The 12853-nt window shown below is 29.3% G+C and overlaps 1 protein-coding gene across 5 annotated transcripts in view; it reads left to right on the forward strand.

Moving 5' to 3' along the window:
* Positions 1-12853, forward strand: part of LOC118187282 (uncharacterized) — a 145514-nt gene that overhangs the window by 55884 nt on the left and 76777 nt on the right. For all 5 annotated transcript variants that reach the window (XM_035357472.2, XM_035357474.2, XM_035357471.2 and 2 more), the window contains 6 exons: positions 3310-3574; positions 4589-4690; positions 6188-6373; positions 9766-9937; positions 10859-11019; positions 11810-11926. In XM_035357472.2, coding sequence (XP_035213363.2) covers positions 3310-3574; positions 4589-4690; positions 6188-6373; positions 9766-9937; positions 10859-11019; positions 11810-11926 — 1003 coding nt within the window. The remainder of the gene's footprint in view (positions 1-3309; positions 3575-4588; positions 4691-6187; positions 6374-9765; positions 9938-10858; positions 11020-11809; positions 11927-12853) is intronic.

Below are 12853 nucleotides of genomic sequence, written 5' to 3' on the forward strand. Positions count from 1 at the left end.
TTATAGGTAAATAAAAAAAAAAAAAAAAAAAAAAAAATAGCTGAAATGTTATATTATTTTATTTAGTGATTTAAAAAGTACATACTGCATATTTAAAACACTCATGTCCTGAAGTCAACCTATTTCATTTTATATTTTGTTAATTACTTTTCTTTTAAAAAAAAATTAAACCCCTGAAAGTTATTATAAACTTTTTTACTTGATTTAAACTTCAGGAAATATGAGATTTTTTTTCATTATTTTGAGTAGAATTTATTGCCTACTTAGAAATCGTTGAGAAAGCTTTGCTTTTTTTGAATTATCTTTGGTGCCATGTAATATTAATTTCTAATATTTTACCAGTTATCAGATACGAAATGAAGCAATTATTTTAAATTGTTAGAAATGTGATGATACATTTCAAGATCATTATGCCGCAATTCATCCTAGGTAATAAATTATAAGATCTATCAGAATGTTTGGTCTGTTTGGGATTTTGCTAAAGGTATGGCAGAGTAATCTTACTAATATGAAAAAAGGAGAACAGCAATGCTGAGATGCAGAATACATTTTTGCCTTGCAAAAATAGCGTGGTATGCCATCTGTTTGATTAGAACTGACATAACCATATACTTTAGACCTATGCACTGTGTTAGTAGTAACATGGAGAGTATTCGTAGAATTATTCTTCACATCATTCTATTTCACTGTGGATTAGCATGTGCTAACCAGAATTTGCAATATATTGTTTCTTCTTTGGAGAAAATGGGAGGTTTCAGTCACAAACTTCAGGCACAAACAAAGTTTCAGATTATCAGTCAAGATCAATGAGTCCAGGAAAAATTTACTGCCGTTCGGCAGAAAAACAAAAAGTAAACCTATGTATAACTTCTGAGTAGCTTTAACAAATGTTTTAGGGCATGGGAATCTTTAGATGATATCATTCAAAGCACGTAAATGAATTATCAGTGCAAAAACAAACATTTGGAGTGTAAAATTTAAGAAATAAAATAGTTTAATTTTGACATAGTGTAAATGGATTCTGCATTATTAATATTTGATTAGTTTATTCCTTTTTAAAAAATGATATTTTCCTGTGTGCTGTCAAATGACATTTTTTTAATGGAAAAAAATTACCCATTTTAAGTAAAATTAAATATTTAGAGCTGATATAATTGTGTCTCCGTATCTGCTAATTTGATATTCGTGGTTTTGGTTATATGTGATTTACAGCAAGTAAAGAACATTTTAAATTTGTTTTTAAAGGCACATGAAGTGACAACAGAGAAATGTAGCAGTCCAAACATGACCAGTACTCTTTTGTTACACAATATAGCATGTTCTTCTATGTAATCACAATCATGAGGCTTGTTTTAGACCAATGTAACCAAATACCTAGGATGAGAATGATCATTATGTAACCTTATGTGTACTTAGTAATTAATAGTGGAGAAAGGCCGTACAAGACCCTCATATTCTGCAGCTTAGGCAGATAGCCTTTGTTTTGTTTCAATTAAATCATATAATACGCATGCATATCCTCCGTTCATAGATTATCTACAGATTCAAGCATTTCTTTCCCAACCCTTTCTTTATGGCTATAAATATATATGAGGTATAGTTATACATGTCGGAAAGTATTTCAGACATTTGTTCATGATTCTTTGTTAATTTTGAATCTGCCACTTTCAGTGTTACTTTTATTTGTAGTAGTGCCACATTAACCAATTTTTTTTTCCATTGCTTTGTTAAAAAAAAGGGGAATAATTTTTTTTTTTTTTTTTTTTTTTTTTTTTTTTTTTTGGGTACTGCAGCTTGAAAACTTCAGAAACTGTGTTTCTTCATTTCTCAGTCATATTTTGGAGAGTGATCTAAAATGTTAGAATATTTTATTTTCACATAAATTAGAGTATATTATAATATACATTATATTTTATTTAGCAGGGTATTAGTTTGATATGCAATGATTGAAATATATAGTATATTTTATTTATCGTTCACGATGTTTTACAGCAGAAGTTGACAAACTTCTTTTTGGAACTGGACAGACTGTAAAAATGTTAAGCACAGCAGCACAACAATGATGAAAAGAAAAAAAAGAAATAGTTTCAAAGTTTTCAATGATTATTTTTGCATAATATTTATACAGTCAAAAGTCGTTAATCCGGACTCGTCGGGACTTCGGCGATTCCGGATTATAGATCATCAGTTTAAATCTGGTAAGATGGCATGCAGAAATTATAAAATTAAAAGTATGAAACCATAATTTATGAAATAAAGAACAATTATGATCTAAAGGGTATCAAAATTTACAAAAAAAAAAATAAAATAAAATAAAAAAGCTTAATATTTATTTGTTTACTTTATTAAACATTTCTTTCAATGTAAGTTGTTTAATTTGCTTTGTTTTATGTGCTAATACTTTCTCTTTAATTCTGTATAAACAGACATAATTTCTTGTTCAGTTACAAAGTTTGGCTGTTCAAGTCCTGTAATTGCTGTGCCAAGAATACCGACTAACTTGTCAATTGAAGTTTTTTCGTTTTCACTAACCTCTCTGTCACTTTCTTCATGCCTTTATCCATTTTTTGCGGCAATTCCACTTTTTGTTTGATGGACATCGAAACATACTTTCGCTTTGTAGATCCTTTGGGAGCTCCAGCATCGGAAATTCTATGTGACATAATCGAAAGTTCAAGCTTACTTTTATAAAATTGCTCTAACAGTCTGCAAAAATAATAAGCCGGATCCAATTCAAAGATTAAGGAACAACACAATCTGCAACATTAACTGAAATGCCTTAGAATCAGTTAAAGATAATTTTAGCCTTGCTTATACCGTCCGTTATACATTAAATGCGCATGTGTAAAAGCGTAACGAGCATGCATAAATGCATTATGCACATGCGTAAAGCATAAAGTTTGTGGCTTTGATGTCCAAATTATAGATCATTCCGGATAATGGATGTCTGGATTACAGACTTTGTACTGTATAAGGAATACAGCATTACATACAGATGTGGATTGTTTATTAATTATAAAGAATACAGCATTACATATAGATGTAGATTGTTCATCTTTATGCTAAGCATGACCAGAGTCACTAGCTAGTTTTTTCAGTTACTTGCTAATGATAACAGGATCCAAGTTCAAATATTAGAGGTAGGAGAGCAAAGTCCCTCCGACCATGTAAAATTTCAAAATTAGGGAAGAAAAGTGATCAGTTTTTGGTTTATTACAGTGTGCATATCATGTATCTTAAGGGTAGGAATAAGAGCTGTTTGTTTTATTGCAGAACAATTCTTGAGTTAATTGTTTTTTAATGTTTTAGTGCTCTTCTAGCTTTGGGAGCTGTGCACCATCATCTCATTAATGAACGCAAGCGCCTAAAAGTGGGTCTTATTGTTGAAACTGGGGAAGCAAGAGAAGTTCATCAAATGTGTGTTCTTCTTGGATATGGTGCTGATGCTGTGTGCCCATATCTAGCATTTGAAATTGCACTGTGCTTGAATAGGGAAGGCTTACTTATTCCTAAAATGAAAGAAGAGGAAATTGAAACTAATTACATTAAAGCTATGGCAACTGGAATCTCTAAGGTACCTTATTGATAAATAAAAGCATATTGTAATAAAATATTTTTTATAAATGATATAAACATTTAAATATTTTGGCATGTATTTAATTGTCTAGTATTGTATTATAAGAAATTTCAAGTAAATTGATAATGTCTGTTACTTTAATTCATGTCATTTTTTTTTTGTTTGAAGAGAGACTATAAAATACTGCTATATTAATTAACTTTTAATTGACTAACTTTCAATGAATTTTGGAAAATCATCAGAAAGTAAATTTCATGGTCAAAATCTTGTTCATTTTCACTTAGGAGACACACACAAACAAACACAACCCCCTCCATTTTAATTGAAAGTAGAATATTTTAATATATTATTTAAGCTTTGGAGTAGATATTTAATAATGCAGTAGTAGTCAAATCTCCTGCATATCAAAGAATCATTTCATAAGTTCTACATGATTATATTTTAAAATGTATTACAATAGCCCACAAAGCTTTTTTTAATTAAAGCTAGCTGTCTTCTAAACAGGATTTTTTTAAAAATTTGAATTAACAATAATTACTTCAACTTAAGCCTATTGCAGCAAGTTTCTGTAAGATTCTATTTAGAGCCTCATACTCTACCATATGTTAATCTGTTATACTGATAATATATAAGCTCATTAAGTTGTATTATAACAAAGTATTTTGATGGTGAGCTTATATTAGTAAATCTAAATTTGCAGAGGAAGGGGGAAAAATACAACAAATTTTTAATTTTGCCCATTTGATTTGCAAGCTGTAAAATAAGTAAAAGAAAAGGAGAAAAATAGGCAAGCTAATAGAATTTATTTTTCTATAAATATATGAGATAAGTTTATGTGTAATAGCAAATTTTATGACAGCAAATTATGTGAAGTACTCAGTTTAGATTTATTGTTAGTTTATGTTTTGACTAGATTCCCAGAAAAAATAGAATAATTTTACTTTAGCTATTTTGGTGTTTAGAATTTTATTTTACATTTTTTGTTAATTATATTTTAATTAAAAATTTCAGGTCATGACTAAGATGGGAATATCCACACTTCAAAGCTATAAAGGTGCTCAAATATTTGAAGCTTTAGGTTTAGCTAATGAAGTTGTTGAAAAATGTTTTAAGGTAATTAGAAAATGATAATATATTTGATGAATGGATTATATATGTGAAATATTTATGTAAAATAGGGATACATTTTCTACTTGTATTATTATAATTATTATCTTAGGATTTGTTTACTGATATGCTTTTGAAACTTGTGCATTATTCTTGAAGTAATTTGAAATTTCATATAACTGTTCTCTTAGAAGGTATACTAATATTTATGTGCATACGTATATTTTAACACTCATTTGTATGCAGCAAGTTTTCCTCCCCCTATAAATATTGTAATCTCTGTGTTAACTCTAAATGAAACTGAAATATCATTTCTTTCCACTAATATAAAGAAGAGGAATTTCTGAAATTAAGTTTTATTGCTAGTGTTAATTTTTCTTTTAATTCTTGAGACCACATTTTTGATAATGTAAGGCATTTGCAACTGGAATTCCAAAGAACATTCTTTAAAAAGCTATATAATTAATTTTTAAAAAGGAAAGTAGTTAGGATACATCATTGCTTATGTTTATTTTATGCAAGTTTGGGGAATTAATATTGTGACAAATTTTGATATTTATCCGAGTCAGTTTTCATAATGGATTTTATGAAGTCATTTTTATTAAATATTTAATATTAAGTTATTGATTTAGATTATTGTGATTATGTAAATATTGTGTTTTCTGTTTGTAGTTTTCATTTTTGTATATGCTCGAATGATGTTATGTATTTATTTTTATTTATCTAATTTGTGGTTTTTATATGGTAATTTTATATTTATTTTATTGTTAATGTTTAACTTGTGAAGTTAACAATATTTCGTAATTTCTTGTCTACTTGATGTTGTTTTGGAAATTTCCCAAAGATAATTTTGAAAGTCCTAGGCGGGATTTTTGTGTAAGATTCCAGAGGTACATTCTCTCTCTCTCTCTTTCTTTTTTTTTTTTTTTTTTTCTTTTTTTTTTTGAGTAATGGTATCTGTAAGTAGTAAGCTGTTTGAACAGTGGCTGTAAGCAAAATGGATCAAGTCTTCTTGCTTGTTCTATGCTGTTGAACTTTCTGCTTGGTGACTACTGCTTTAAATTATTTTGCATGAAAGATTTTTGTAACCTATGATATTTCTGCATGTTCAAGAAAAATTTAGTTTACTTTTGCTGTCTCCTTGGGATATTTATTGCTAATTACATTATCTGTAAGAGCTGTTTTAATCTCATTTAGAATAAAGTTTTAAATTTACGTTGTTCATCAGGCTCAGTTATTTAAAGAAAACTGTATAAATTCATTGCATGCAACAATATTCTTTTTCAAAGCTCTACTTATACTATAAAAAAAATGTGAAAGTTCTGTGTTGTACTTTTGTGCTTGCACTGTTATATCATATTTTGGAACATTCTTGTTGTTATTTTAGACATCATTATTGCTATTTACAAGCTCACAAAACTTTTAGAAGACATTCTATTGAAAATAAAATAGATGTCTACTTTTTATGCTTTTGTATACCTTATTTTAATATGCTTATTTCAGAATACTCCATCAAGAATTGGTGGTGCAAACTTTGAAGTAATTGCTTTGGAAGCTCTTGAGAGACACAGTATAGCTTTCACTGCTAGAAATGGTGATAGTCACATATTAAGAAATCCTGGTTTCTATCATTGGAGAAGTGGTGGAGAAGCTCATGTGAATGATCCTTTAAGTATTGCGAACTTACAAGTATGTTTCTTTTTGTAATGCAATTCCAATAATTAATTAAATTCTTTAATGAAGTGGAGAATCATAGATTATGTTTACCTATTATGCTTAAAATTGCTTAATGATTGTTATTCAGAGAAATTGTAACATCAAATAAATAAAATAATAATAATAAAAAAGACATCAGTTATAACAAAGATATTTATTTGATGGGACATGAATGAGCAAAATTTTAGAGTCAGGTACATTTAAATTTAATGCATTTTGTCCCACTTTAAAAGGAAAGTAGTCCACTTTAAAAGTCCCACTTTAAAAGGGAAAGTATGTTATAATTGATCATATGCATTGCAGTATACAAAATTTTGATAGCTGTCTGCAGAACATCATTCCATGCAGACTAAATGAACATCTGGTGCTCATCAATTGCTACTGTCGTGACATATAGTCCTATTTTTCTCGTTATCATATCAAACATGTTTCTGTGAGGTAAATGAGTTTGCTATCTTTTATAGGTGAAAAAAGAATATACACTTAGTGGTCAAACAAGGAATTTTAAATAAAGCATGTGACCTGGGCAGTAAGATTGTCCTGTTGGAATCAATTCTAGAATGTTTCTTTAGCAATAATAGCCACTAGCAATTTGTGGCAACTGTAAATTAAATGTGATGGCATTCCTCATTATAATGCTGATGGTAGGGTCACTATAATGCTATACTAGATGGTAGTCATCAAGGTATTGGCAATCAAAGGTCTGGCTGCTCTGGAAATACAAATTGTACCTAAACTCTTTAGGGAAAATTATGTGATCTCATTCAAGGTCTTGCTATCTTCATTCTCTACACCACACAGTCTCTGATATCAATGTAGGAGGTTAACTGAAGTAGCAAAAAGATATACTGAACTACAACTCCTTAGTACACAATTGTTATCAAATAGTTCTAGCAGATATTCCTAATATGTCACTGTTCTCCACTGCTGTACTAATGTGTAGAAGTTATTTCACAATCCATCAGTGCCATATATACTTAGCTATTTATCCTCCCATTCTGACATGCCTATAGGAGTTCAATCCTTTCACATCCAATTATTGAATCATCTTCCATCCTTTGTCTTCAAGTACGGTGCTATGTCTAATCCATACTTACTCCAGTTTCATAGTACGGGAAATCACCTTCCTTTAGGCTGATTTTCGGCATCCATCAAATGTGTTTAGATTTACCATTTTCAGCCCTTTTTTTTTTATCCTCAGAGTCAGATTCAACCTTTTTTTGTATGCCCATCATATATGTACATAGCTGAAATCTAAATTATTTGCATTTCTTATAATAACTAATCTGTGTGCTAAACTTGAGTTCTAGTTGATAACTTTTTCTTGGTATAGCAAATTCTCTAAATAATTTGTATGTGCTAAAACATTTATATTCCCCAGATGAATAAAATGACTGAAAAAGAGTGGATGCTTGTGTGCATGCAAAACATTTTATTATTCAAAAATCTTTGCACTGTAATGATTCTCCCAGTGTTCTAGCAACCATTTATCCTCTCTTCAAGAGCTTGATTTTTTATTCATCCACTGTGGCTAGGCGCTAAATCTGGATTACAACAGGTGTGCAGCAGCATGTTTCTCTCATCTACACATGACAGGCATTGTCTTATAATTAATTCTGGATGGGAATACAAAGCATCAGATGCTGTTCATGGGATTTTTGGCATCATATGTACTTGATTTTCCTACTAGAAAACATAGAACATCAGTATTTCAAATGCAAAGTAGCAGATTCCAATACTGTAGAAAAGGGAAATTTAAGTTGGCCATTTGAAAAAGTTGCTACAGTTCTAGGCTGAATTAGTTGTCACCAAGCAATCAAAGTGTTGAAGCTGTTACAATGAAAGCTGAATCTTCTTCAAGCCTACAAAAGGCATCCATCTTTGTAGCTTGCTGGTTCAGCAAGAAGTGCAGACAATGCTTCTATATTTCCCACTGAGCTCATCAAGAGCTGCTCGTGTTGGGTCCCAGTTCACATAGATATTGAAGGTAATGAGAAGATAGATACGTAAGCAAAACTTGCATCCTCTCATCCCAGTGCTCCAAATATGGAAATTCCCCTCCCACTTGAAAAGATTGACTGCTCAGTGTTTACAACAGAAGTGGTAAGAACTTTAGCATTCTGACCCAGCAGGCTACTCATTCGCAAACTCTTGTTCAAACTCAAAGAGAACACACTCTTTGTTCAGCAGTCAGTCCAACACTCATAAGCAAACATACTGCCTTTATATACATTTTTACTGGGCATAGGGCTGTTACTACTTACTTTGCATTGGATTAATATATGACAGCTTGTGTTTAAATATTATGTGATCCAGAGAGAAATCCAGAGATCCCAGTCATTACATCTTTTTACTGTGAACTAACTCTCTAGGCTCACCTAAAGAAATCTGAGCCACAGTAATCTGAGAGCTTGAGCAGTCAATACCATAAAAAAAACCCACAAGCTCAGAAGAATATTCATATTGCTATTTCTTTTCCCTACGGTATAGGATTGTGTAATCGGATTAATTTCTAGCATTACATACTTGCTGTATTTTTGTATATTATACACCACTACTGTATAATGTATAATATATAATATTGATGTATAATATATGATGTGTGTGCTGAAGACTAGATAGGGCATGAATATGTTAATTCTCAGCAACCAAAGAAAACCTAATAACTTCTTTTTACCAGTACTTTTTTCATTGATCTATGTTAACAATTAAGAGTTAAAATACATGTTATCTCTGGTGTGCATTAAATGTTTTACTCTTATATCGCATTGCATATATTGTTTACAAGTTGCTTGTTGTGATTAATCACAACAGTAGGCAGGAAATAGCAAGTTGCAAAACCTATGCAAAAAAGAATTCTTGGTTTCTCCTGACCCTTCCAGAGTATTAGAAACTGTCAGAAAGATAATCATCCTTAAATTTTATGTATTGCATATATCAGGGGTGGCCAAAGTGCGGCTCGCGAGCCTGAATGGCTCTCGCTGGCAATTTGTGCGGCTCGTGCATATAAAATATATGCATGAAATATGATAAACTAAAACTATTCAGTGTCCAAAAAGAAGTAATTAATTAGTTTAGACTCTATTTACAAAGTTATCAGGGATTTCTTTCTATTTGAAACCTCCTCCACTACTTCTATAATGATGTAAATATGAACTTGTGGCTTTTAGAAAATCTAGATGCGGCTCTCGAACGCTCCTGAATTCAAACATGTGGCTCTTACTGACATGAAGTTTGGCCAACCCTGGTATATATTTTTTTAATTGTATAAAAATAGTTTTTATATTTTTTGTATATGTAGTTTAGTCTCTCATTTTTGTATGAAACATTGTGATAGTATTAGTTTTCTTTTTGTTTTAAAACAGGAAGCTGTCAAAGTTAATTCTCAAAAATCGTATGATCGATTTGTGGAAAGTACAATACGCAGTATTAGAGACTGTACGCTCAGAGGACAATTGGAATTGAAGTTTCATCCAGATCCTATTCCTTTATGTGAGGTTGAATCTGCAGATAAGATTGTTAAACGATTTGTGACTGGTATGTAAGATTCTATTTCTTTGGATAAGTTATTTTTGCTTCATTCCTCTTTGATTGTAATTTGCACATGCATTCAAATATTTTGTATAAATCTCTAAATATATAAATAAGAAAAATAAAAGTGTGCACATTATATTTAGCATGTATTATTTGATATCATCTTTTATGAAAGTAGTTACTTTTTTATGAAATATAAGCAAAGTGTGCTGTATATATTTGTTGGGTCACAGTAAAACACTTTAGTTCTTTTGATTATGTTGTTAAATCAATTATTGATATATTTTCAATTTTTTCTTTTAATCTTTTATCTAACTGTGATTTCATAAAAGGCTATCAGGGTGTGACACTAAGTGAAATCTTCATTATTTTTATGCAGTGGTTATAACTAATATGTTATGCTTAAATATTAGAAAATTTGATATTTAAGTATTATCCCATCAACCATGAAAAGCAGGCAAAGTTTGATGGACAGAGATCCCAGAGATAAATACACATGAACAAGTCATACCACTTGTTCATGTGTATTTATCTTCTGTCTGCAACTCTTAAAATAAAACATTCATCAGTCTCTCTGCTCAGACCATCAAACAGCCACTGTTGTAGAAGTATTGTAACCACTTTGTTTTGCACTTCATAAATAGGGTTTTGTTGATTTCTATTAGTGCATATTAATTGCTGTTATAAATTTTACCTTAATGGGCAGACTATTTAACTGAAAGAGGATTTTCATGTTTACTAATACAAATCCTAATTTAATTCTTAAATCTGCAACATGTATAATATTGCATAATATCCAATGGAGATAGATATCCCTTATGTTTGTAAAAAGTTTTCAAGATTTGTATAGTTAAAATTCTGAAGTCTAGTCATGTTCATTGAGTAGTGTTTCTATATCAAGCTGAAAAGTACTTTTTGTTTTAGGAGCAATGAGTTTAGGCAGCATATCTATTGAAACCCATGAAACTTTAGCCATAGCTATGAACCGCATTGGTGGAAAATCTAATACAGGAGAGGGTGGAGAAAGCTCTGATCGCTTCCATTGTTCTGATAGCTCAAATAATAAAAGATCTGCTATTAAGCAGGTAAGTTTTGATTTTTTTTTTTTTGTCTATTAATGGGTATTAGTGCTAATACAACCTTTATTTTTTTTGGTAGCTTTATGTATTATTATGTACTTTAATGAATGCTTCCATTTTAAAATTTTGCTTTCTTATAATTATAATAAATAAGAGAAGCTTTTTATTTTTTATTACTGAAATATTAATATGTTTATTACTCATACAAAGCAAAATTTCTTATTATTAAATGTTTGACAGTAATTTCATAGAACCTGAAAATGTGATATATTTCTTTTTTAAATAATATAGAATGTTTTTATAAATTTATTGAAATTTAAATTAAATTCAAACTTTGTTTCTTTTTATATTTTATTCTGCATTTTGAAAAGGTGATGAACAAAAAAAAAAAAAAAAAAAAAAAAAAAAAATTATTTGTGATTTCATATAATTGCCATCAATATGCAAGGTCTCTTATCATATGCCTGGTAATAGGTTTATTCCAAACCAATGAAAGTCTTGAAGCTATTTTTTTCTAATTAATGACATTTTTAAATTATATAGCTATTGCTTAGTATGCTTAGTTTCCTTTGCTGTAAATATTTTCAAGTTGAGTTCTTTATTAAGAACCTGAATTGTAAGAATAAATCAAGATCTATATTAAAGGAAAGCTATTATTTCGAATAACACCTCTTCAACAATAATTTTTAATAGCCTGACAAATTATTTTAATTCCCCATTTCTTATACATTTTATGCATAGAATGTAACTTCATCTGAATGAAAACATGATATTATATTGTTTTAACTAAATGCAGGTTGCTTCAGGAAGATTTGGGGTAACTATTGGCTATTTAGCAAATGCAGATGAACTCCAAATCAAAATGGCTCAAGGAGCAAAACCAGGAGAAGGTGGAGAACTTCCAGGACATAAAGTAAAATACATTTTTCCCTGTCTGCAATTAATTATGAAATTTACTGAACATAAAGCGAAATACTTTTTTGGTCCACAATTAATTATGAAATTCATTTTTAATTGATATTAATCAAAGATTAAGTTTTTTAATAAAATATTTTATTTAGTCAATAATTCGTAAATATCATAATATCATATTTAATAAAATATTTTATGTAGTCAATGATAATTCGTAAATATCATATTTAATAAAATATTTTATTTAGTCAATGATAATTCATAAATATCATAAATTGTCACTACTAAATTAAAAGTTATTCATTAAGTACATTTTCATTTTTTATGTGAATGATTTATGTATTTTTTCTTGGGGGACAGAATTGCTAAGTTTTACATAGAATATAATAGTGACACATTATTATTTTTATGTAAAAGCTTATTTATTTAACTACAAAATCTGTATATTTTTACAAAGTTGGTTGAAGAAGTAAAGGGATAGAAATTTGAAGGTGTGAATCAATAAAACATCATTCTGAGAGGTACTGAATGAATACCAAATAAAAAAAAAATAAGTTTAACTTGGTAAAAATGTATCAGATTGGCATTCTGGGAAGAAAAATACAAAAATAATGGTGATAGAGACTTTTTGGTAAACAAGAAATTTGTATGAACAGTTTTGAAACTTGATAAGAAAATTAATGAATTTGCAACACACTTATTGTAAGGTTGCAAAATGCATTTGTAATAATTACAGTTTGTGTTGATAAATTCATGACTGCCGAATGACACAGAAAATATTAAGAATAATTTTCCATAAAATTTTCTATGATGTATTTTTTCAAAGTAACTAAGAAGTAAAAAAAAAAAAAAAAAAAAAAAAAGGAAAATAATAATATATTTCATGTACTCTTAATTTGAATTATTTCAAATGAAATTTTAATCACAT

The sequence above is a fragment of the Stegodyphus dumicola genome, chromosome 11 (assembly GCF_044657685.1).
Source record: "Stegodyphus dumicola isolate Sdum_Otavi_A_Nest chromosome 11, ASM4465768v1".
In the NCBI taxonomy this organism is placed as follows: domain Eukaryota; kingdom Metazoa; phylum Arthropoda; class Arachnida; order Araneae; family Eresidae; genus Stegodyphus; species Stegodyphus dumicola.